The sequence below is a fragment of the Stegostoma tigrinum genome, chromosome 13, assembly GCF_030684315.1.
Source record: "Stegostoma tigrinum isolate sSteTig4 chromosome 13, sSteTig4.hap1, whole genome shotgun sequence".
Taxonomy (NCBI): domain Eukaryota; kingdom Metazoa; phylum Chordata; class Chondrichthyes; order Orectolobiformes; family Stegostomatidae; genus Stegostoma; species Stegostoma tigrinum.
In genome coordinates this window covers 43,353,859-43,379,716 of record NC_081366.1, presented here as the reverse complement: position 1 = coordinate 43,379,716, position 25,858 = coordinate 43,353,859, and the positions used below count along the sequence as shown (strand labels likewise).

Sequence of the window (25,858 nt, the reverse complement as noted above, 5' to 3'; positions counted from 1 at the left end):
GTATCAAAATGTTTGACTATCTTCTTTCTTACCCCTAGTTAAACCCAATTCTAGTGCCTCCCCTTTTCTGACTTTCTAAACTTTCTTGGCAAATTTGGGAAGCATCTTCAACTCCCAGAACCTCTTTAGCAATGTTAAGTGCTATTTCCCCACTTTTGATTAAACCAACAACAAGCAACAGAAATTAAACAGATTTTCCACTTATCATTGAAGTATTTTCTTTTAAAATGTCTGGAACATTAGTCACCAAGCCTGTTTAAATCTGCTGGGACCTTTCATACCTTAATTCTGACTCGAGCCCAAACCTGTTATAACGCAGAGGTTGACTCGCCTCTGAGAACTAAACCCATAACACCCAAAGAAGAGTACCTCGCCTGTAAAAGGAGTGTGAAAAGTGGTGTAGCCTGCCTTTCAGGAACTTCTCATGGTTAAATAAAATAAATCTCTCACACTCACTTCACAACCAACAAGTAACAATTCATTTATCTAACTCTAACAGTGAACAAATAATCTAAACTATTTACAAACCAAATAAACCCCTTCTAACTACTAACTATTCCTGAATAAAGCAAGATTTTAATAGTATGCTGTTCCAACAAATAAAAACCCCTCTTATGTAAAATAAAAACAAAACATAGACTTTAGTCTCTTGAAATTATAGCCAGGTTTTCCTGACTGTTCTGTGCCTTCTCCATTGAATGTTCTGTCAGGAGCGCTTTCTCCATTGAATGCACTGTCAGGAACATTAACCAGTTGTGCCATAGTTACCTTTGATTTAGATGGTGCTTTCTGTCAAACATAGAGAAAACTATGAGGGTCAGCGATTTTCTCTTGCAAGCTGAGAGATGTTAACTCTAGCAGATAGCAGCTAACTCTTCTGATTTTCCAACTGCTGTCTCCTTTTATACCCCTCATAATATCAATTTCTTTCAATAGATTCGTCCCGTTAGATTTAAATTTAATTGGTTTTTGACATCGAAATTGACATCAAGTTGATTGGCTAAACTCAAAAATTGTTGTCATGATAACAAAACAAAACTGCTGCTTGGCCTGCTAACTGTGCAGCCTTTTGATACTAATGTTTCAATTTGAGTGTCCTCTGTGCAGCTGCAAATACACAAGCTGCTGCCCACAGACATCCTTTTTGAATCTCTAAGCAGAGAAAAAAAACACATCATCTTTTAAATGGACTACACACTACTTTCACCCCAACATTACACAAATACCAAATTCTCACTTCCGACCTTCCCATCCACATGTATTTTACTCAAATTCCCAACAATATTTATTTGATAAATTGTATCCATGTTGTTTTCAGAGTTGCGAAGCTAAAATCAACAATTATTTTAGTTCTATTCAATAAATCATCGTACTATGCCTAGTTTGCCTCCTGACTGACTTTGTTGTGTTTGGTACAAGATGACAATTTACCTTGTTTGAAAAGGTGTACTGTGTAATAGAATTCGAACAACTATAATACAGTCACTTCTGATATAAAACTTGTTTCTTCAATGCAAATTAGTATTAATGTGATTGAAGAATTATAGATTGCTATTTGTAGAAAGTGAACATTCCCTACCTGCATTGGCTATGCTGCAATTCCGTCTCCTTCACTTTAAATGTCACAGCTATTGCATAATTTTCTTATAACATGAGATTGCGCAAGAACAGAAATATCGCGTTATATCAGAACTGACTGTATGCAGTTGAATGACAAATACGTGCAGTCATGGCTCATCATTCAGTAAGGTCCGGATCTGAATTGTACTTTCGGTTACAGCTAGGTGCTGGAAACTGCAGAGCCCCATGGGCTCTATTTCTGACATGAAAAGTAAATTCTAACTGTCGAGAGAATTGGCATTGTATTGACACAACTTAGAGTGGAATCTGTTGTATGGATGCAAGTGAAATTCTATTGCACCTCCTGCAAAATTCAATTTGAAATTTGTTGGAATGTACTTCCTCAAATTTTATGAATAAGGCATCCATTTGGGGGTCACATAATCAAGCTGAGAAAAAAAAAGCTTGCTTGTGAAGGAAAACAAAATTGTTTATTTGGTTCCTATAGCAATTCTTTCTCTCTCAGAATTTCAGAAATTTTGTTTCATATCACACCTATCTTTAAATAAAAAGCTATGAATCCTGAAAATTATGATGTAGTGACTTTTTAATCTCTAGAGAATAAGAAAAAAATGTTAACTCAAAATATTCTCAACATTCTGTCAATTAAATGGCATAAAGTCTTTCTGAATATTCTAGCCAATTGTGAGAATGGCAATCTTCATATTATATAGTTGAATTAAATGGAATTCAATAAAATACCTTTGAAGATAAATTGTGAGATAAATAATAGAACATATAGAAATGAATATTACATCTTTTCTGCATTATTTATTCTACATTGCTTATGTATTTTTACCATTTTGATAATTGAGGTTACCTCTAGCAGGATGCCAGACCCTGCTCAGCCCAGTTGTAAGCTGTGGGCCGCCAGGTGTCCTGCTCACTGGGCCAGTCATCCTTAGCATTCAACATTGTGCAGAAGGAAATCTGGAGAACTGGTCTATAAGGCTGAAGAAACAATCGCCTCAAGGAAACTGGGAGGTAAGAGAAAGATATTTTCTACATTTCAGATAAAAGGCAGTTGCATTCTCATGTGGCACAGCTTCATTTATGAGATAGCCATCAATGTAAAAATAATGTCCTTAGGTTAAAAAAAACACTTCCTTTAAATGAATGTTTTAGCGTGTATCGAAGTTGAGAATTGAATGTCACAAGTGATTTCAGAAAATTGAACTGTAGTTCCATCTAATGGTCAGAGCCTGAAGCTGCCTCACAACAGAAGATGTGTCAATATCGAATGAGAAATATTGGCATAACAATTTACAATATTAAACAGACAGAAAAACACATCCAACAATAATGACATCAAAGTTTGTACACAATGGGTGTGTTCATTGCCTTTTGAATTAAAGGTGACACTGAGTACTGAGAAGATTATTGCCCAGAACTCATTTCCCTGTCAACATTTAGGGTCAATTACCTAATGTGAGACAAAGGTCACAAATAGAAAAACATAGATGAAGGTAGCAGGTTCCCTTCTCTGAAGAATGTTTGAAAATTAGCTAAGATTTTACAAGAATTCAGCAGTACTAATGCTCATCCAACCTACAAATTACTAGACTTATTGAACTCAACATTCTGTCAGCCAGTGTCACTTATAAATAATTCTTGAAGATGTCAACTCCAAAATTGAACTATTATTAATAGGTGTCATAGACTCATTTAAATTATTATTTGCTGTTTCAACGTTTGTATTTGAAGTTTTGACTAAATATTAGCACTAGCTTATTTGTAAATGCTAATAATAAGAAGATAATTTGTTAAAGTAAAGTTTTAGGTTACATAAGTAGATTAGTGCAGTGCACAAGCCAATGTGAACTTACATCAAACGATTTTAAGATATGCTAAATAAAAAGCAAATTGCTGATGCTGCTGGAAATTTAAAGTAAAAGGAAAAAAAATGTTGTCAGAGCTCAGCAGGTGAGGTATCATCTGTGGAGCAAGAGAAGGAATTACCAGTGATTTGGTGTATTTTTTGCATAAAATGTGGAGGTGTGAGTCTCAAAGGGTGAGTAAGCCCTGTCACAACCCACCATTGTGAAAGCAGCAATCAGGTGCTTCAGTGCTTGTTGATCTATCAGGTTTGATAAGTGACCAATAAGTCACAGCCCACTTGAATTGCCAGCCACTTGGAGGCTGGCAGTCTGCTGGGAGCTGCAGAGAGTCATTGTAGACCTGGGCTGTAAAACTCAAGAAACCAAAGGCAGTTACGGGGAAGGGGTCAACAGGAGGGTCAGAGGCAACGGCATCAGCCCCCTGTCCTGATTGATTCCTCCTGTTGCCAGATTGGAGAAAATGGAATCATCTCCGCAACCTGTAGAACGGCTGTGCTGGTTTGACTGTCAAGGGCAGCGGATATTTTGTGCATTTGTCCGGAAGGCATGTAATTGGGCAGTTGATAAATGGAGACCCTTGCTTGGCCATGAAAGACTCTTACTTGTTAGTGTGTTGGGCCATGGGCCAATTTGATGGCAAAGGTAGAGGGAAGAGTGCAGGAATATCTCCAGTACCAGTGAACTCAATTATTAGGCCTTTTCAACAACTGCCTTACCACTGAAAGGGAGGGGAAGATCTTGCTCAATGCTTAAGACTGAGTGAACTTGCATCAGAATTGAAGGAAGATAGAAATGTAAGAGGTTTTAAGTCCGTGGAAGTGGGGAGAGGGCAGGAAAAATACATGAGAAAAGCTCTGTGGTAGGGTAGAAAAGATTAAATAGGAGAAGATTTCATGATGGAACAGCCAAAGATTGTAGTAACAGAGATCGTGAAGTTTAAAAAAAAATGTAGTGGATAATGCGGCAAGAAAGAAACAAGACAAGACCAGCTGATCAAACCGAGAAAGGACAATAATAAAATAGAGTTTATAATTTAAACTTACCGAACTCAGTATTGAGTCCAAAAGGTTAGGGTGTGGAAGCACTGGAAAAGGTGCAGAGGAGATTTACCAGCATGTTGCCTGGTCTGGAGCACAGGCCCTATGAAGAAAGGCTGAGGGACTTGGGTCTGTTCTCATAGGAGAGAAGGAGGCTAAGAGGGGATTTATAGAGACATACAAGATGATCAGAGGATTAGATAGGGTGGACTGTGAGAGTTTTTTTCCGAGGATGATGACTTCAGCTTGTACAAGGGGACATAGCTACAAATTAAGGGGTGATAGATTTAAGGCAGATGTCAGAGGCAGGTTCTTTATTCAGAGAGTGGTAAGGGCGTGGAACGCCCTGCCTGCCAATGTAGTGAACTCAGCCACATTAGGGGCATTTAAACAGTCCTTCGATAAGCATATGGATAATGATGGGATAGCGTAGGGGGAGGGGCTTAGATTAGTTCACAGGTCAGCACAACATCGAGGGCCGAAGGGCCTGTTCTGTGCTGTATTGTTCTACGTTCTATGTCTACGTTCTAAGTGTGAGTCAGAAAATAAGGCGATTTTCATCTTGCTTGTATTGAGTTTTATTGAAATGTTGTAACAGGCCATATGCATAATGATTGAAATGGGAACAAGGTTTAGAATTAAAATGGCAATCAACTGGAAACTTGTGGTTGTGCCTGCAGATTGAATTGAGGGGTACTGCAAAGTGATCAGCTGGGGCTGAATCTTTGGTTTTTTGCTTTAGGTGTGAAGTTGCTTTTTGAGAGATTTCCACTGCAATGCCTAATGGGCCTTCTCACATTATTTTACCAAACTCACCTCATTAACTATCTATGCCATTCTTATTGCACAGTCATTCATTTACTGGCACACCTTGTCAAGCACAGTTCACAAAACCATTTACCTCTGCCTTGATTCCCAGAATTCACTGGCATCTCTTGCAATAGTGCCATTTTGGGGGGGAGATTGGTACCCCACTTTGTGGATAGGGTCCCGGTGGTCATGCTGGGAGTGGTTGGCACTGAAGCAATTCTTCCTCTTCCCAGAGGACTAACAATGGAGGCCATGACGCCAGACCATGCTACCCTATTCCATGATTGCCACTTGGGTAAAAGCAATTTCAGCTGTCTGGAGGAATTCCCAACACTGTAGGAAACTCCACTCCAGTATTATAAGTGGCACCTTCTGTTCAACCTCACGCTCACTCTGCACAATCTGCCATCAAGGCCACGCTGCGCTTCATTGCTTGTGACTTCTTCCTGCATTTGCTGTCGCCCACCGAAACATGACAACACTCGCTCTGCATGCCCTTTATGCTACCTAATTATTTGCTTGGGTACCTCCCCACCTACACCAAAAGTAACATCTGTGCCATCACTTTCCTCTCCTTTAATAACCTGCCTGGCTGCTTTTTGAGATTACTAATCCAAAATATGACAGAAAGGTTCAAGGCAGATGCTGGGTTTTCTTGCATCCAGGCCTCCTCCCTTATGTGGAGAGCAGCCTAACTCTGACTACCTTGAATGACTGACTGACGATTTCCAAGCTCCTGTAACAATATGAGAGACTGCCCTTGAGTGACTATTGCCAAGACCCCTTCAGCAAAGAGTATCCAATGACTTGATTGAACAAGCTGACAACCATCAAAATCTTCCTGCCTTTGTAGGATATGAGAGTGGTATCTCTGGTTGATGAGAAAAATGGCACGACAGGGCAGTAATGTTTTGAGCCTGCATATAGACTAAGAGGAAGTGAGCACTATGACGGTGAATGAAGGAAATGTAGCCTGGTCCAGTTCATGACCTGGGTATGTGTTACTGAATGTACAGTATCCTTACTGGTCTCTACAATGACAGTTACTGTTGCAGCATTAAAGTGCAATACTGAAGTGCAGAAGTGTTCTGAAAGTGGATCAGAGAAATGCCAAGAAGGGTTTTAGAGGCTGGTATATATTGAATGTCAGTGTCTGTAGATGGGTCCATGTAGCTAATGCCCTTGAAGATGTTGGTGCATGATCGCCAAGGTCGAATTCCTTCATAGCACACAGGAGCCAGCTGTTTTCCAAGTCAAGTTTTCTTGCTGTCCAGCTTGTTTGGTGAGCTTTAAGATCAGAAGCTGAATAATAATTAGGTAGCAGGGCCATCAATAAAGCAATCAACAAGCAACAATCCCCTTAATTGTCAACTCACCACTGTCCAGTGAGAAACTTACCACAATGCTGTGAAAAGCATAAAACGTTGGAGTAAGATGCTCCCATGTCAAGAAATACCTCACTAAACTTCTAACACAATTCTGTCACAAGATTCACCTTAGTCCACATTGCTGAGATCTCTATAAGACCCTGCCCATGCTCCTGGTCTGTTTTTAGTCTTTCTAAACTTATTGAACAGTAAATATAGTATACTACATTGAAAGTAAGTATACTTCACTTGATGACCATTTTTTGGGCCTTATATGGTCAGAAAAGAGGAAATGGCAGCACAGCTGTTGCATCACCTGCGCTTTCATATAAAGCTACCAGAGGAAATGAAGGTGACAGAAGGTGAAGGAAAGAACATTGGAGGTAACTGAAGAGAATGTATTTATTATACAGCGAGTAGAGACTTCAGAATGCTGAAAGGGGAAGGCAGTACCTGATGAGTTTGGTGGCTTCCTGGTGAAATGGAAGTGGTGGAGGATAATGAAGTAAATAATAAAGGCTTGTATGGGGGGGAAATGGACAAAAAGAGAACGCTATCCTGGCTGTATGAGGGGTGAATAGGGGTGGGAGAAGAAGTACTTGAAAAAAAATTGACACAGTGGAGGGTCCAGTCAGCTTCTACCATGACACCATTTTATGACAGTATTATAAATATTGTAAACTGAGTTTTTTAAAGGTGAGATAATAAGAACTGCTGATGTTGGAATCAGAGATAACACAGTGTGGAGTTGGAGAAGCACAGCAGGGCAGGCAACATCAGAGGAACAGGCAAGTTAACGTTTCGAGTCAGGAACCTTCTTCAGAATAGCACCTTATCTTCTGCCTGGGCACTCTACAACCTGAAGGACTCAACATTGAGTTCTCCAATTTCAAATAACCTTGCCACCCATCCGCCACCTCCCCTTCCAGCCCCACCTCCTCCCTTCAATTCCACCTCTGACCTTCTCTTCCAACCACCAACATGATTCAACCCTCCCATCAACCAACTAGTTTGCACCTATCACCACCATTCTACATCCACCCCTTCTTTCTCTCCCCCACCCACCTTTATCAGCAGCTCCCCCTACCCCACATCCAGTTCTGAAGAAGGATAATACCCGAAACGTTGACTGCTCCTTTCCTCCGGATGCTGCCTGGCTCGCTGTGTTCTTCCAGCCTCCTGTTTGTTTACCCTAAGTTCATGGTCTATCATGACTATTGGAAGACAACTTTGCCACGGAAATGGAGACAGAGAATTTGAGGGAGGGAAACATCAGTGATGTATCAAAAGATGATGCAGGAAGGATAAAAACTAGAAACATAACAAATTAATCTTTCCAGTACATGGTGAGAACAAAAAGAGGCACCAATACAGTCATCAATATATTAGAGAAAAAGTGATGAGGGAAGAGGCCGCGTAGAACATACAAATTAATGTTCCATGAATTCCACAAAAAGACAGGTATAAACTTGCAGGTACACCCAGGATTACATTTTTTTAATTGGAGGAAGTCAATGGAGTTGTCTGTATGAACTTCGCAAAGAGTTTGACAAGGTTCCTGATGGTAGACTGGATATTAAGCTTAATTCACAGGGAGAGCTAGTCAATTAGATACAGAACTAGTTTGAAGGTAGAAGACAGAGGGTAGTGGTGGGGAGGGTTGCTTTTCAGTGGCCACAAATTCAGTGCTGGGTCCACTGCTTTTCGTCACACAAAAATGATTTGGATGTAAATATGGGAGGTACGGTTATTAAATTTGCAGAATACACCAAAATAGGTGAGGTAGTGGACAGCCATAGAATCCCTACAGTGTGGAAACAGGCCCTTCAGCCCCACAAATCCACACTGACCCTCAGAGCATCCCACCCAGACCCATCCTCCTATAACTCACCTAATCTACACATCCCTATGGGCAATTTAGCATGGCCAATCCACCTAACCTGCACATCTTTGGACTGTGGATGGAAACCAGAGCACCCGGAGGAAACCCACGCAGACACGGGGAGAATGTGCAAGCTCCAAACAGACAGTCACCCAAGGGTGGATCAGGTCAGGTCCCTGGCACTGTGAGGCAGCAGTGCCAACCTCTGAGCCAATTGAGAGAGACAGCCTGAAAGAGAAAAATCTGCTTTGCTGAGTAGTGGTCAAGGTGGATTAATTGGATGCCAGTTTATTGCCTGCCGTTGATCAGATTCACAATGGCAGGAAAGCTCAATCCCATAAAATGTTCCTCCTGCAATATGTGGGAAGTGAGGGAGACTTCTAGTGTGGATGGTGACTGTCTATACAGGAAGTGTGTTCAGCTGCAGCTCCTCATTGAGTGTATGGAGTGCCTGAAGTTGGGATGGACTCACTATGGAGCATCCATGAGGCTGAGAATGTTGAGGATAGCACACTTAGTGAGCTTGTCACACCACCAGTAAGGATTACATAGGTAGAAAAGCATTGGCTGACCAGGAAGATGAGTAAAGCATGAGCAGCAGTGCAGGAGTCCCCTATGGCCAGCCCCCTCTCAAACAAATATATTGCTGGGACTAAATTGTCTCTCAGGGGAAAGCAGTAACTGCTGGGTTCAAAGCATCATAGATGTCTCTGTTTCACAGTAGGAGAGGAAAAAGACTGGAATAGCGTTAGTGATCGGGAGCTCGATTGTACGGGAAACTGACAGGGGGTTTTGTGGCAGCAAATGAGACTCATGAATGCTATGTTACCTTCCTAATTTCAGGATCAGGAATGTCTCCAAATGGCTCTCTGGCATTCTGAAGGGGGAGGGTGAATCATCAGCAGTCCATGAGACATATTAATTCTAACGACACGGTTAAAAAAAGAAATGTGATCCTGCCTCAGAAATTGAGGGTGTTATGTAGTAGATTAAAGAGGGAGACTACTAAGGATGTGATCTCCAGATTTCTTTCAGGGCTACGCACTACTGAAAATCAGAATAGGAACATAGGTCAGATGAACATGTACGTAAGGGTATGGTGTCAGGGGGAGGGTTCTAAGTTTTTGGATAATTCGGACAGCTTCTGGAATAGGTAGGACCTGGACATGTTTCACCTGAACTGGACTGGGTCCAACATCCTTGCTGGGAGGTTTGCTCATGTTGTTGGGAAAGTTTCAAACTGAGTTGGCAGGGGAACAGGCCACAGAGTCAATGTAAAATTGGGAGCAAGGTCCAATCAGATTTAGAAGGAACTCTAGGACACTCCAGTATGTGAAGAAGATATGAGCAGTGTAAGGCACATGCGAAGTGTAGAAAACTCAATTCTATCTATTATGATGCAAGGAGCATTATTGGTAAGGCAGATGATCGGCATGTAAGAGCATGATATTTTCACAATAACTGAGACATGATCAAAGAAAGGACAGGACTGGCAGTTCAATTTTCCACACTTCAGAAGCTTCAGGCACAATAGTGGGAGAGGGGATGAGAGAAAATGAGAGAGGTGGGAGTCATTGCATTATTCATAAAGATATTCATTACTTTAATGACAGAGAACATCATAGAAGTGTTTTCAAATGAAGCAATCTGGGTAGACCTTACACATTTAAAAAAAGGGAAGATTACATGGTTGGGATTATACTACAGGTCTCACAACAGTCAGGAGGAGACCGAGGAGCAGATATGTCGGAAAATCATGAAGGCATGAGACAAATCGAGTTACTATTGGAATGCAATTTCAACTTTGCTAATATTAACTGGGATCACCTTAATCATAAAAGTACTAAAGGGGTGGAATTTCAAAAATGTATCCAGGAGACCTTTTTGTGCCAGTACGTAGGCAGTCCTAAAAGAGGTTGGGCAGTGTAAATCTAATCCTAGGGAATGAAGCCAATCAAGTTGTTGATGTTCCAGTGGGTGAGTATTTTGGGGATAGTGAGCATAACACTGTTCAGTTTAAAAGTCATTACAGAATGGGACAAGAGTAGCAGAGAAGTTAAGTGTTTAAATTGGAGGAAGGGCAATCCTAATATCTTTAGACAGGACTCGGCAAATAGACTTGGAGCAGTTACTTGCAGTTACTTGAAAATTGGGAGATTTTAAACATAATACAGTGAGAATTTAAGTCTGACATATTCTGCTAAGAGCAAAGGGTGAGGGCAGAAAGTCCAGTGAATGCTGAATGCCAAAGATATCAAGAGTTTGATTAAGAAAAAGAAGGAAACATATATCAGATAAAGGGCCGTGAAAAACAGGGGAGGACCTTCAAAGGTATGCTTAAAAAAGGAAATTAGGTGGGCAAAGAGAGGCCATGAAATGGCTAACAGATAGGACCAAGGAAATATTAGTGTCTAAGGAGACAAAGGTTTACTCAGGGAAAAGGTGGGATCTATTAGAGACCAAAGGGGCATCCTGTGCCCGGTTCAGTGGACATGGCCAAAATCTTAAATGAATACTTTTCATCTGTATTCACAGAGGAAAAAGATGAGTTGAAGGGGATACTGTGCAGTAAGTTTGGCTGGAAGAGGAATCTGGTGCTGGTAAATGGAGATTAGATTGGACTCGAGAGTGACAAGGCGATGGCTAGGGTTAGGAAACTGAAGGTTGTGGAAATGACAGTGGGCAGCAGATGAGGTGGAAAGAGAGTATACAAGGAGAAAAAAATTACAATTGAGCTTGGTCGTAATAAATTCCATCGGGCAAAACCAAGCAGCAAGCATGAATTGACCCGGCCATTCTTGGATTTTGGAAAGTAAGAGAAAGTATCTTGTTCATGCTCACGGGACGACATGGTTGGAGGATGTAGAGTGAAGATTTCAGGAGCATGAAGTTACTTATGATTCTGGGCACAGTGGCTTCATACTTGGTCATTGGTCATGGTCCAGGGGCGCAAGTTGGGTCAAAGTTGGTAATTGAACTCCACTGATAGAGGTAAGCAGAGCCATTATCATGAGTTTAATGATAATGCAAGGTGTGGGCCTGAATGAACAGAGACTTGGTGGTAGTTTTGAATTAACAGTAAACAATAATGCACTTCAGTTACAGAAAACCCACTGTGAAAGTAATCTCCAACAAAAGCACGGTTGGAAATTAAGCTAAGATTAAAACAGGAGTAAAGCTGAAACATTTTTAAATGTGCCACTTATTTTCTGCTCAAAAAAAAGCAATAAAGGTTCATAATAGATCTGCTGCTGCATGATGCCTTGTTAATTAGCTTTCAGAGAAAACTGTAGTATATTGCTGAGGAGAATCTAAAATAGCAAGAGATAGCGCTAATCAAAAGAATAGAGCAGATAAATCCTGTAAAACATAGCACCTGTTAAAATTAGATTTGCTGTAATTGTTACATTAACTGATTCAGTGTTGTCACAGATGCACAAGCTCCACAAAATATTAAATATCCACCCCAACAATTACCATCAGCTTTTTAGTGGCCAACTGCAATGCACTCATTTTTGGTTTACTAATTTATCAGCCTGCAACCTAAGGGTACAAAATCTATTGAAAAGTTCCAATGAGATGTTCAGCTGTTTATTTTATTCTGCTGTGTGGACTTCAAGTTTGGATGTTGAAATACATGGTTACAAGTACGAACAACTCAGCAATAAATTATTTTAAAGATCTCAATAACATTTACAGAAGGAGGCAATATGAATAAGTATAAAAAACTTTCAATAAAAGAAAACAATTTGCAACTGTTGGAATTATGAAGCTACAGATTCTGAAATACACAGTGCCCAGTAGGATTACCAATATTTCAGGGGAGATCAGTCATTAGTATGTACAGTTCTGAACACCACACTACCAGAAGGATGTGGAGTCCTTGGACAGAGTACAGAAATGGTTTACCAGGATGTTGCCTGGTTTGAAGGGTATCAGCTATGAGGAGAGATTAGAAAAACTTGGTTTGTCGTCACTTGAATGTCGATCAGGAAGGGTGGCCTGATTGAAGTTTCCAAAAGTATGAGAGATATGGGTAGAATGTAGAGTCAGAGTCTTTTTCCCAGGGCGGAAATGACAATTACCAGGGGACCTGGGTTTACAGTGAAAGGAGGGAAGTTTGAAGGAGATGCCAGAGGCAAGTTTTTTTGTGCAGGGTGTGGTAAGTGCCTGGAATGTGCTGCTGGAGGAGGTGATAGGAGTGTATACAAAAGCAAAGTTAAAGAGACATCTTGGTAGATATATGAATAGGTAGGGAATAGCGGGATAGAACTAACATAGAGGCAAAAGCTTCTTTGTTTAGAAAGACATTGTGTGTCAGCACAGACTCGGTGAGTTGAAAAGCCTGTGCTTATGCTGTACTGCTCTTTGATCTTAAAACATTCAATGGAGTATCTATGTTTAAAGTATTAACTCGGCTAAACGGCATCCACAAATTATGTTCCTTATTTTCCAGTTTATTCTTTACTTTCTAAATTCAAAACACAGATTTTGATTTTTCATGTAAAAGCAAATATATTGATTCTAGCAACACAGATTAGCCATGATCTTAATGAATGACAGAGCAGACTCAATGACCCAAATGCCTTACTCCCATTCCTAATGATCCTATCCAAAAATCAGTCTTTCAAGCTCATGAAGTGGGCACGTCAGTGATTTGGGTTCTATAATTTACTGATGTTCTTCATTTCCCACAGTTCCCTGCCTCCAGGGCTGGATTAATGTCCTTGCTTGGCTCATTACATGGCTGTTAATTATTTGAAAGGTGGGAAATGTACATTATTGCAGGCAAGGATCTGATAAGCTGTTTTTGTGTCAAATAAAGCCTAATGAGACGCTGGAGACTGAACTCACACAGAGGAAAACTAAATTCGTCACCGATTCTGCTTGCTGCCATAACAATCAGCCAGAAAAGACAAATAAATAGCCCAATTTCTTTTTTTTAAAATTCTCCTCATAATATTAAGTGAAATCAACAAACAATATTGATTTCATGAAATGGTGATAATGTTGTAGTGATATGTCTCGACTAATATGATTCACATACAGTGAGCAGTAGGAAATTAATGTCATGTTCAGAATAACAAAGGAAAGTGGAAATGCTGAAAATCTGAAATAATTTCCCATAGTTTCCTACTTCCAGGGCTAGATTTATGTTTTCACCTATTACTTGATTAGTTTGAGAAGTGGAAAAATATTTACAAGGATATGTGGAAAGAGCAAGAGATTGGTATTAATTGGATAAAAATATGATACAGGCATAACGAGCCAAATGATCTCATCCTGTGCAGTATTATTCTATCTAGTGCTGGCTTAATTTAAGTTCAGAGTCCACAATTTCCAAACACTGGTAAATTAAGTTGACCTGATATCATTTGTGTAGAGAATGGAATGTTGTATATAATTGTCTGTATTGTAATGAAAGTGAGAAACCTGAAATAAAACATGTTAGCATTTATTTTGAATTGATGAAGCCAAGTGTTGTAAGTGAGAGCAGTCAGGAATGGAGTCCAGCAGCAAATTTAAAAGTATATTTTGATCTCTAATAGTTTGAGTCACCTTAAATTTAAAGTACTGTAAAATGGTTACATTATCATATATTTCCACAGGAAACCATTGCATTACAAATCAATTTTACAAAGATAATTTCATTTTAGAAAACCTGTTTTGCTCAGTATCCTATGTCAGGGTATAAGATCCCAGTGGGAAAGAGGCTGAAGTAGCAGAAAATTAATCCTTTCATTTCACAAACTCTTAACTTTAACAGTGTGCTCCTGTACTCTTGCTGGACAAGAATGAGAGAGAGAATTCTTACCTCCCAGTTCCACACTACTGCCAGGAAATGATTTAACTCTCTGGTTTTAAGAATGGTATTACATTTTCAGTACATCATAAACTGTCAACATTGTTGCTGTGATTGAAACTTTGATGCAAATTTAACACAAACTCATTATCAGCAACAGTAGTGAGTGGGTTTAGCACTGTCGATGACTCCTTCAATGTGCCCAATTATCCAGTCCCTGGAGGTGATGAAAGGGCAAATTATTGGGCGGGTTGGCCCTGAGGAGATTCTTGCCAACTTCTCACCACCACAGCAATTAAGTGGGAGGCAAGAAGATCCATTGGCCATGTTCTTGACTCGCCAGCAATTAAGGAGGCCACGAATCAGCTCTTAAGGAGCAGAATGAAGCTCATTCTGCAAGCCTTTTTTGATGGGGGCGCAGAGTCAATTACCACTGAACATACCTAACAACAGACTCAAGCACTGAAGAGTTAAATACAATCTGTGCCTTTATTGGTGATTGGAAAAGGACATAGGCTGATAGAGTGCTCAGTGACCAAGTTAGGTATGTCTGTTTGACAGGAGCCATCTTGACAATTTTCACGTTGTTCGACAGACCTACTTCTGTAGCTGTGTCTTAATCACAGAAATTTCTGGAGTACCAGGATGATACTAAAGGCCATAGATTTGCTGTTCACAGAGGACTTAAGATTTTTCTGTAGGTCATGGATTGCATCAGAAAAATTGAAAATCAGCACCTGTGATAGTGTGGACTTCACATATGATGTCTGACTAAAGAAGTAAACGTTTACACAGGTCTACAAGTGCTAAGGATGGGGATGATCAAAGAGCCTCCTGCTCATCTTATGTGGTCAATTGTTCATCATAATATCCAACTAGATACAATAGAATTCAAGAGGTTTTACCTGATGAATTGCTTGTAGTCTTATCAGTGCTAAATAGCGTTTGCATTTTAGCAAGCAGGAAACTCTATTCTACCTTTCTGCCACCTCTGTTGACCTCTCTGCTCCCTTTTTACTGCCTGAATAGCCTTAGCTAGCTTCAGCTAAACATTGTGAAGCCCCCAAAGTATTTGGAGTAGAAACTGGGTATTTTGTATTTTTGTAAAAGTACGCAGTAGTGTGTGGACTATGTATTCTCAAATCTCGAAGCTTGAGGTCGTCCTATATTGGACTGTGAACCCAATTGAAATAATTTAGATGAGTAATTGGCACTTGTTGAACCTTGAGATAAGCAATTTTAACATCAATTTCAAGTTGTCTTCTTTTTTATATTGCAATCCATACCAAATAACTGAGAGACCAATATGCTCATAACGTGCAAAGAAACTTGCCACAGTGGCTATGTGACTGCACACCTGAGAAGAAATATTGGTGAACACTATCCATTGAAACAATGATCTCACCACAGTCCAACTGAAAGCAGCACCTGGCAATAATGCTCAAGATTACCTTTTTTTTAATGTTGTAGGTAGGCATCATGGGCAAGGTCAGCATTTGTTGCCAATGAAATGATTTGCTGTCTTGGACATGTCAAAGAGAAATTTATAGTCAACCACATTGCCATGTGTCTGGAGTCAAACCACGGCCAGATAGAAAGAATGTCAGAGAGTTCCATCTCTTAAGGGCATTTTTGATCCAGCTGGGATTTATGAAGATCAATAATAATAATCTGATTGTCATTGAAATACCTACTAATTCCAAATTTAGATCAATTCAAATTTCTTCATCTGCCTTGGTGGAATTTAGACCTATGCCCCCACAAAATCAACCTGGAATTACCAGTCCAGTGACATTACCACTACATCACCTTCTCCTTCAGTTTACCATATACTGAATTGTATCTGAGCTAATCTGCCTCTGTATGTGCATTATAAATTAATCACAAGGTAAATACTAGTTATAAATATGTGCAGAACAGATATAGTATTAGAAGTAGGTAACACAATGGCACTTTTTAGTCAAGTCCCATAGGTTTTGTCAGACTAGTACGAAAAATGACTTTTCTGAAATATTATTTAATTTTCCAGTATTTTTAATCTGCCAGTGAGTGTTCAATAGTCTAAACATTGCAACTAGAATCTTTTGTTTTGGGTGCAATATATGCTCAAATTACCAAATTGGCCACAGAAAACAGCAGACTTAATGAAGAAGAGACCAGGCCAAGCAGCACCTGAGGAGCAGGAAAGGGTCTAGGCCTGAAACGTCAGCTTTCCTGTTCCTCAGGTGCTGCTTGGCCTGCTGTGTTCATCCAGCTCCACACCTTGTTATCTCAGGTTCTCCAGCAGTTCCTATTATCTCTGACTTGATGAAGATGTTTAGATTTCAGCAAAGCAGACAAAAAGATTGATTAAGAGGGAAAAATAGAGTATGAGAAGCTTTCAGAGAACATACAAACTGATTGTAAAAGCTTCAATAGGTAATACGTCCTTGTCACTACTTTTAACCATGAGGAATCTAAAGACACGTGGTTTTTGTTACTATTTATAAAATAAGGAATAAGCCATAAAATTCAGGTCAGTTAATTATTCAAAAGCTTAATTGAGGTCCTGTCATGTCATCCTCCCCTCTGTGAGATACCTTTCACTTGTAAAGATCTGGAGCCAAGGTCTTGGCAGCATACTTACAGTAAAACATGTTCTAATCTGGTTTTACACCCTCTCCACCCTGTAACCTTATTCTGTGGCCCAGTAAATATTAGCCAATAATGTTGCCTTCATTCTAAGCAAATAATCAATTGGAACACAAAACTAATTATAAAAATGTCTTCAATGTAGCAGTAGAGTCCCCAGTGTTTAGCTGAAATAGACCAACAATATTTTAAATCCCTAATCCAGCCCAAATACATGCTGCAATCTGGTTTGACTGATGGATACTGAGTGACAAACCTGGATACAGTTCACAAAAGCAGTTCATTGAAATTGAACGGAAAGAATCTATCGCAAATCCATAAATGAATTGGGGAAACCATGTAAGAGGAAAATTTCAAAACTGATTGTTGTAAGTTAGGAGTGAAATAACTGATTCACACACTGAAATTAATGAATTTCCAGCTGTCAAGCTGACAGTTTCTCTCAGTTAATGATTTTGTTAGAAGGCATGCATAAAATTTTGAAGACAAACATAATGTTCCTTTTATTGATGTAATAATTGTTAATTACTGATAGCAACCTCTCCTGGCATAACAGGTTAACAATTACAACCAAAGCTTCCCAGTACCTCAAAACATACTGGTTACTAAGATTGAAATTGATTTTTTAAAAATTAATGTTTCTATCTTTTCTTTGTTCTGATAGTCATTTGCCTCTTAAGTATCTTTCAGCATCTGATGTCACAATATTCACTCCTTCCAGTTTACGTTTCTTTCTCGGTCCTTGCATTCTAGATTTCACACTCCTTTTGTCTGATTTGTTAAGATTGATTGTTCTGTTCACTTGGGTTCCAAATACTCTACATTCCTCGCTCTGCAATTATGTACTCAAATTCAGAAATTTAATGAACAATAATGTACTGATAGCACAAAAATACACAGGAAGATAAGTTGTAAAAAGGATGTGCAGAGCATACAAGGAGACATAAACAGTTTAAGTGAATGGGCAAAGACCTGGCAAAGGGATCATAACATGGAAATATGTCAATTTTTTCACCTTGCACAAAGAATAAAAAAGAAGTATATTATTAAAATGGTGAGAGATTAAGAGCTCTGAGATGCAGATGGAATGAAGTGTCTGTTTGCAAAAGGCAGGTAGAACAACTAATTCAAAGAGTTAATTGACCATTATTGTTTATTGTGAAAGGAATTGAATAGAGAAGTAGCATGGCTAACACAACCTTATATGCGGTGTGATAACAAGGTGTAGAGCTGGCTGAACACAGCAGGCCAAGCAGCATCATAGGAACAGGAGAGCTGATGTTTCGGGCCTAGACCTGAAGAAGGGCCTAGGCTCAAAACATCAGCTGTCCTGCTCCAATGATACTGCTTGGCCTGCTGTATTCATCGAGCCCTACACCTTATTATCACAGATTCTCCAGCATACACAGTTCCTACGATCTCTGAAACAATCTTATATAAGGTGTGCTGAAACCATATCTTGTGTACTATTTAAGGTACTGTGGAAGCAGTTCAGAAAAAAATTATAGAGCAAGTAACGTGGAATGAATGGCCTTGCTTCTGATGGAAGTTTGTAAAGTTAGGCTTGTTGCTACTCGAATTTAAGAGGTTTAGAGACCACTTGACTGAAATATAAAGATCTTGATAGGATGAAGTGAGAAAGGATGTTTCTTTTTATGGGAGTGTAGAACCAGGGAGGGGTATATTTTAATTTTTTTTCCCTCATCGAGGTCATAAGCTTTGGAACTTTTTTCATCAACAGATTGTAGCATCAGAGTCTTTAAATAGTTTCACAGTAGTGGTAGTTAGATGGTTGCTGAGCAAAGGGATGAAAGGTTAACAAGCATAGATAGGAATTGGAGTCATCATAATAGCCATAATGTTATTGAATGATGCAGCAATGTAGAGAGGTATTGTGGCCTACTTTGAATTTGTAATTTTTGAACCGAAGATTTCAGGAGAAAATCCTAATTAGAAATGAATGTTTTAAATCTTTTAATCAGCAGTTGATGACCTTCTACTGTAAACTTTGGCACAATAAGACTAACCAGATTTTTAAAAAAACAAAGTTCTATGCATTTGAATTTCATTGTAATATGTGTTTTGTTGATGTCTATTAGTTTTATAAACAAAAATTATTAGATCAGAATTTCATCTAAACCACAATGTGAAATGTTGCAAATAATATGAAGTTGTAGTAATTTGACAGTACAGAATATAAGCAGTGCTGAAAAAGGTGCACTTTCCCTCAAAACCTTTTGCATTGCATCATCAGGTCAATATGTGAAAATAACAATTCAAAGGGAAAATAAACATTTATATATCATAAAAGGAGGGTGGTAATTGGTTGCCACGTAGACCCTGATTGTTGAGGTGTTGCTGTGGAGAATGCCTGAATTAATGACAATTGAATGTTAAATTTGAAACTAAGCGGGCTGATTCTGATTGAGCAGTGCATTATCCTCAAGGTCATTTGACAACCCATCAGTAGTTCTCAACATGAAGAAGTTGAATTGCCTGAATGTTATTGGATCCCAAGGACTGCTGCAAAGATATTTGCATGAAAACCTTTTATTTTCCCCCAGTGTCTAATGCAGGTGCACATCAATGATTTGTTTGTTTGTTCCTATGATACCATGATATTCATATTCCATATCAAGATATCTTATTGGTTTAAAATGATCTTTGAAATAACTAAACATTTCTACCGATATCTAGAAAGGATACAAAAGAGCCAGAACAGAGATTAAAGCAGATAAAACGCCAAGCTAAAATTAAGTTTTCAGAACCTCTTTGTTGTTGTAATATATATCAAAGAAATTAGCTAAATAAAAAGTGCAGTTTCTAAAACTTATCAATAGGATAATTCATCAAAGGAAAGAAAAGCATTTTGGCAAATGAGAGTGGGATATTATAAACAGAAGTAAATTATTTCTGGTAAATTTGTATTTGAGGTATATATTTGTTTTCTATGGTTAAAATGATAGGAAAACTGGTATTGATATTTAATTAACTTCATTTATATTAAAAATATCAATGTGTGAACTGAAAGCACTAAAATTGTTTGGCCCAGAAACAGAATACTTTTTCTGGCTCTCTAGGTGGTCTAATGTTGACTCATTCATCATTCCTTAACCTTGTGGCTGACCTCTCAATTCTCTTGCTTGCTGTCGACTGTTAACGTATTGAGAACAAATAATCTGGGACTTTTTCTTCATTCCTTTTGGCTTTTGTTTTCATTTTTGATACAACTTTTAGTTATTTAGAGTTGAATTTTGCCAGGTATCATGATCAGTTAGTTTCTTCAATAAAATAAGACTTTAGGTTAGTTTTGGTATTTAAACTTGGCTGCATTGAGATACTGGTGTGTTTCTTTTTGTTTTATCAGAATATATTTACTTATACATCCTTCAAAACGTGTTTTGTTTATTTAGCCCCATTTCTCTATCCCGATGCTTACATACTTAGACCTAAAGCTCATGACATTGAGAGGGCTGGAATATTGATAATCAAATAATGCATATTCTATATTACTGTACATTGACTAGCCTCTGATATTATCAGTAAAATAAAGCTTTACCTCTAAAATATGATTATAGTTCAATACTAAGTGGGGGGAATGCAACATGTCAGAGGTAGATCATTAAGCTATAACATTAAGCTGAGATCCATATTTAGCGTTTCGCTGGTTTAGGTTGGCTTTAGAAATCCCTTACAATCATGGCCAAAAGAATAGAATTCTCCAGGTAATGAAGTCAACATTCTTCCCTCAACCACAACCTTTAAAAAATGGATTTGTTGATTATTTGTCTGATTTCTCTCACCATCATCCAGTGTGCAAAATGCTCATGTAACAGCTATCAGTGCATTTCTAAAGTAATCTTTTGAGGAACAAATAGTATTTTCTGAGAACATTGGTGGAGAAAGCAAGATCTGGTATTGAGATTGCACACTTCATATGATCAGATACCTCAGAGAACCTCATGGTCATTTCATGATGTTGAAACATATTAAGTTGTGTAATATAGCCAAACATGATTACTGAATTGTAGACAATAAGTCACCACAAACAACAGGAAGATGAATGACCAGAATATTTTAATGTTTTATTGATGGTTTAGAAAGGAATGCTGATCAAGATGTCAGGAAACTTGCATTCTCTTCCTCAGGTAATATCATGGGATCACTCACCTGAGGAAGCAGAAAAGGCTCTAGTTTAACTCCAAATGGATAATATCTCTGTTTGTACAAAACTCTTTCAAATTGAAATATCATCTTAGATTATGCGCTCAACATATTTGGATTTGCTCTGAAAAGGTATTGTAACTCATTGGTACAAAGACTGCCTATGGCTTTCAGTTAGATTGATATGAATCTTTCTTTCTGTTATCCACTTGAGTTAGAGCTGATCAATGGCTTTCCCAAAAGCCTAGTGGGTAGAGGCTACACAATAAAATACTGAGCACAGAGACCAGAAGATCTCAGATTTAATTCCCATTCTAATTTGCACACTAATTAGCTGTTTTCATATAAGACAAGGTTAAATCATCATAATTAGCCTTCATTCCTCTAGAAAAAGGATTAAAAAAATCTGTTAGCTTGTTGCTGTTGATTGAGATCTCACAACTCTTACTGCAAAGAGATTTCTGGTACAAGATTTCATACGGTTGAACTGACCTCCATTTCCAAATACTTAATGTTGTGATTTCCAAATACTTAATGGTGTGAAAAATAGCCATCTGGGTAAGATAGAAGACCATGGTGCCTTTGGAGAGATGATGGTAGTGAGTTTAACCTGTATGTTACTGTGTCACGGGTGAGAGGGTGACGTTGAGAAGGTGGAACTTTCATGGTGACCTCAACAAAGATGGGAATTAAACTTTTGCTATTGGTGATACTCTGCAACTCAAATTAGCTGCTCAGTCAACTGAGCTAACTGACACTCCCCCCCCCCCACCCCAATCTGTTAGAGGCTTACTGCCATTATATCTGGAATTTTCAGCCAGCAACATTCCATACATCCAGGAAATAACAATGAAAAGTGAAAATGAACATCATTCCTTCACCAGAAAATGACGTTATTGGTGCTGAGTCATGACATGATATAATCCAAATCCTAACTTTAATTATTAAAAATAAGGATTAACCAGTCAGTTCACTGCTTGATTATTCACTGACAAGCCTCACAACTGGCTCCTTAAAATGAAGTATGTGAACACTAATGTAGTCCTATAGCTAACTAGGAAACTAAATATGTAAACAATTTGATCCAGTTCACGTTATTGCAAACGTACAAACATTTTAAGCATGTTAATCAACTAAAATGTTAGTGCAGTTCAATGATGTCTGTAAAACATGCAATTTTTTTGCCCATCCTAATCTACTGTACAAGTCTGGTTTGCAATGAGAAGTTTTATTAAATTCACTTATCATAACTGTTTTCTTTTTCTTTGTCTTTCCACAGGAAGTGTTACATCTAGGGAAAGAAATTCCTTCCAATCCTTATTATTGCCAGCTTGATGGTCAAATGTCCCATATATTTACTGAGACACTGGGCAAATACACCCTAGTTGGTGAATCACAGAATGTGACTGCAGCAAAACGCCTGAGGCTTGTTCTGTTTGCACCAGGAATATGTACATCACTGGAGTACAGCATACGGGTCTATTGTCTGGAAGATACTCAAAATGCATTTAAGGTAACAAAATTTATACAATGTTTCAGAAAAGCCTCCTACTTTCAAAAGGCTTTATTACACTACTTATATGGCAATCAGTGATAATAATTAAAAGCTCCTCTAGCTTAGCAGTTTGAAGAAAATGAAGGTTGAGTATTACAGTAAGTAATCTGTCCTTAACTACAACTTATTGTTTGACCTGAAGTAAATGACTGACATTCAATTATCATTTACAACAACTTTTGAAATAAATGCTTTATTTAATTTGAAACTACTACATTATTTACGCATTTATGGATATCAATCATTTGTAATACAGCAAAGCAAAAGGGCAGGGAAATTAGTGCAGCAAAGAAAGAAGTGGATGGCGTATAATGTGGGAATGAGGTTTTCCATTTTGCTGGGAAAGGTGGAAAAGCCGAATATTATTTAAATAAAGTGAAACTGTAGACTTCTTTGGTGTGGAGGGACCTGGGTATACTTTTCATGAAAAACACAAAAATAAGCATTTGTAGTTCCAGTACGTAATGTAAACGGAATGCTGGCCTTTATCAAAGAGTGGTGGGCAAGTGTTGCTACTGCCACAACTGTGTAGGGTATTGGTGAGACTATGCATAGAATGTTAGCCTTTGGTTTTAAGGAGAGGTATATTTTGCATTGGAAGGAGTTCAGAGAACATTTAATGAGGTGTTTCTTGAGACAAAGGAATTTTCTTATGAGAAATTGTTAGCAGATTGGACATACTTTCATTGGAATTTGGAAGAACTAGATGTGATTTTTATGGAAACATATATGATTCTGGGGATCACCATCACTGTCATTTCTGGGGTTGTGTTGGAGCAGTAATGTCCCTACATTTGGGCCAGGAAGCCCTTAGGTCTGGCACAACATGCCTGACCCAGTTGATTAAAAATATCTATAAGATTCTGAGGAGTTTGACCAAGTAGATGCAGTAGTTGGTGGTTAAGGGCAGGACCCAGTGCCTGCTTCCACTGGCTGAGTCAGATTTGTCAATGATTGGCTAACCTGGTGTGTCACATCCATTCATGTTTTCTCAGAGGGTCAGTAATGCTTGGAATTGACTACCGTTGATAGCTATGGGTTACAGTATGTTTAAGGTTAAGTTAGCTAGATTTTTGATCTACAGGCGAGTGCTAGCTTATGGGCCCAGGGTGGAAAGTGGAATTTAGCCTTCAATCAGGTGATCTTATTGAATGATAAAGTAGGTGTGGGGTCAAATGGCCTACTCAATTATACAATCCCTACAGTGTGGAAACAGGCCCTTCGGCCCAACAAGTCCACACCGACCCTTGGAGCATCCCATCCAGACCCATACCCCTATAACCCACCCAACCTACATATCCCGGAACACTATGGGCAATTTAGCATGGCCAATCCACCTAGTGTGCAAATCTTTGGACTGTGGAAGGTACCCGGAGGAAGACCACACAGACACAGGGAGAATGTGCAAACTCCACACAGTCATCTGACGGTGGAACTGAACCCCGTCCCTGGCACTGTGAGGCAGCAGTACTAACCACTGAGCCACCGTGCCCCACTTGTTAAAACATTTTTGTGACATTTTGAAATTGTCTGTAATTATTCAATGCAATATTATTTATCTTTATTTTGCTATAGTTTGTGTCTATAAAATGCAGCTATTTGTTGTTAAAGTAATCAGCATGATGCCTGAAGCTAATGCTGGACAAATTCTGTTACCAATGTGTAAGAATTACTTCTGTGAGTATCATTTCTGATGTTCCAAATACAGATCCAATTCTACAACATTCTCTATTCCTTGAAACACAACTGTAAAGAAATATGTTTTGCAGTTTGTTGATCATTTTCCATAGGAAGTATTTGTAAAATGAATTGCTTTAAATGTCCAGTTTTAAAGCAAAGGATGTTTCCAGTCTATTTAAAAATACAACTAAACTAAAGAGTAGAAATTTGTATCTGGGGCAGAAAGTATTCATATTTGGTTGAGTGTGGTAAGCCATATTCATTTGGATGATATCATCAAGCTTTAGTGAGAGAGTAAAGTGGGATCTCATGGGAGACAGATCTAAGACTAAGTGCACCTAAGGATCTTTATATTAATGTAGAAAATGTTCTTGCAACCTGTAAACAGTTGCAGAGAGGCAGTAAACTGCATCTTGTTTACTCTACAATTTCTTCTTATTAGACTAAAAGATGGCTACTATTACATACACAAGATCGCAAACCCCTAAAGAACCACCCATTTAAAAAATACAGATGGGAACAGACACAACAGCTAATATACAAATAAAAGTTTCGACAAAGATTATCAGTAAAAGGCAATTCATCTATTTTTTTCTCAACAATAGAAAAACAATTACTCCCATTGTGTTGGAAAGTTAGTGATTCTATGGCATGGGTCATCCCAAGATTTAAAAAAAAACAGGGGCTTTCAACAAGATTGAGAAGTTAGAAATGGTGGTGACTAATCAACACTTTAAGTCAGTTAATATATCCCATGAACTGCAGAATAATGTTTCCGGCCTCACTGGGAAACAGAGACCAGTCAAAAAATCTGATGATGTCTTCTCAACTGGAGACAAAATGTTTGCAATTCATTTGCCAACCTTCACGAACAAACCAACAGCTAATGGTCAAAAAATCATTCTGCACCACACCTCAGAGGTGAACTTGCTCTATGTACTTTACTTTCTCAGGAAAAGTAACGAGGTGTCCAATGAAACTCATTTAGCTGGGTTGAATGAGCCAGTCGTTCAATCTAATTTTTGATTCATTTTTTTGGATTAGAAGTTATTAGGACAGGATCCCAACCCAATGGAGTAAACCAAATACTGTCATTCAGAATGAAACTGCAGTGCCAGAAGAGAAACATCCCAAATTGAAAGGGGAAAAAAAAACTTCCCTTTGGTAATAATGTGGCTGATTTTTGATTTTAATTATTTGGCAGGTTTTGAGACTGTGGAGAGAGAAAGGCATCCACCATTGGGAACTTGCCCTCTAAACAGCACTTTACTGTGCCCTAACATTACTAGCCTACAATCTGTCACTATCTTGGTGGCCCCAGCTCAATGTTCTGCCATCCCACTGGCAGAAATGAAGCGTTTCACCGTTGTTTACGTGAAGAGGTTTTGTTAAGAGACTTTCCTTGCTAGTCTGCGAGGGCAAATCACCACAGTTATCTTCCTAGGCTGAAGATGTAATTACTTAATTTTCA

At 38.6% G+C, this 25,858-nt stretch overlaps 1 protein-coding gene across 1 annotated transcript in view; it reads left to right on the top strand.

Moving 5' to 3' along the window:
- The window catches only part of unc5a (unc-5 netrin receptor A), an 860,398-nt gene that overhangs the window by 771,948 nt on the left and 62,592 nt on the right, over positions 1–25,858 (top strand). The window contains exons 11-12 of the mRNA XM_048542935.2: positions 2,436–2,604; positions 22,432–22,665. Of these exons, the coding sequence (XP_048398892.2) occupies positions 2,436–2,604; positions 22,432–22,665 (403 nt within the window). The remainder of the gene's footprint in view (positions 1–2,435; positions 2,605–22,431; positions 22,666–25,858) is intronic.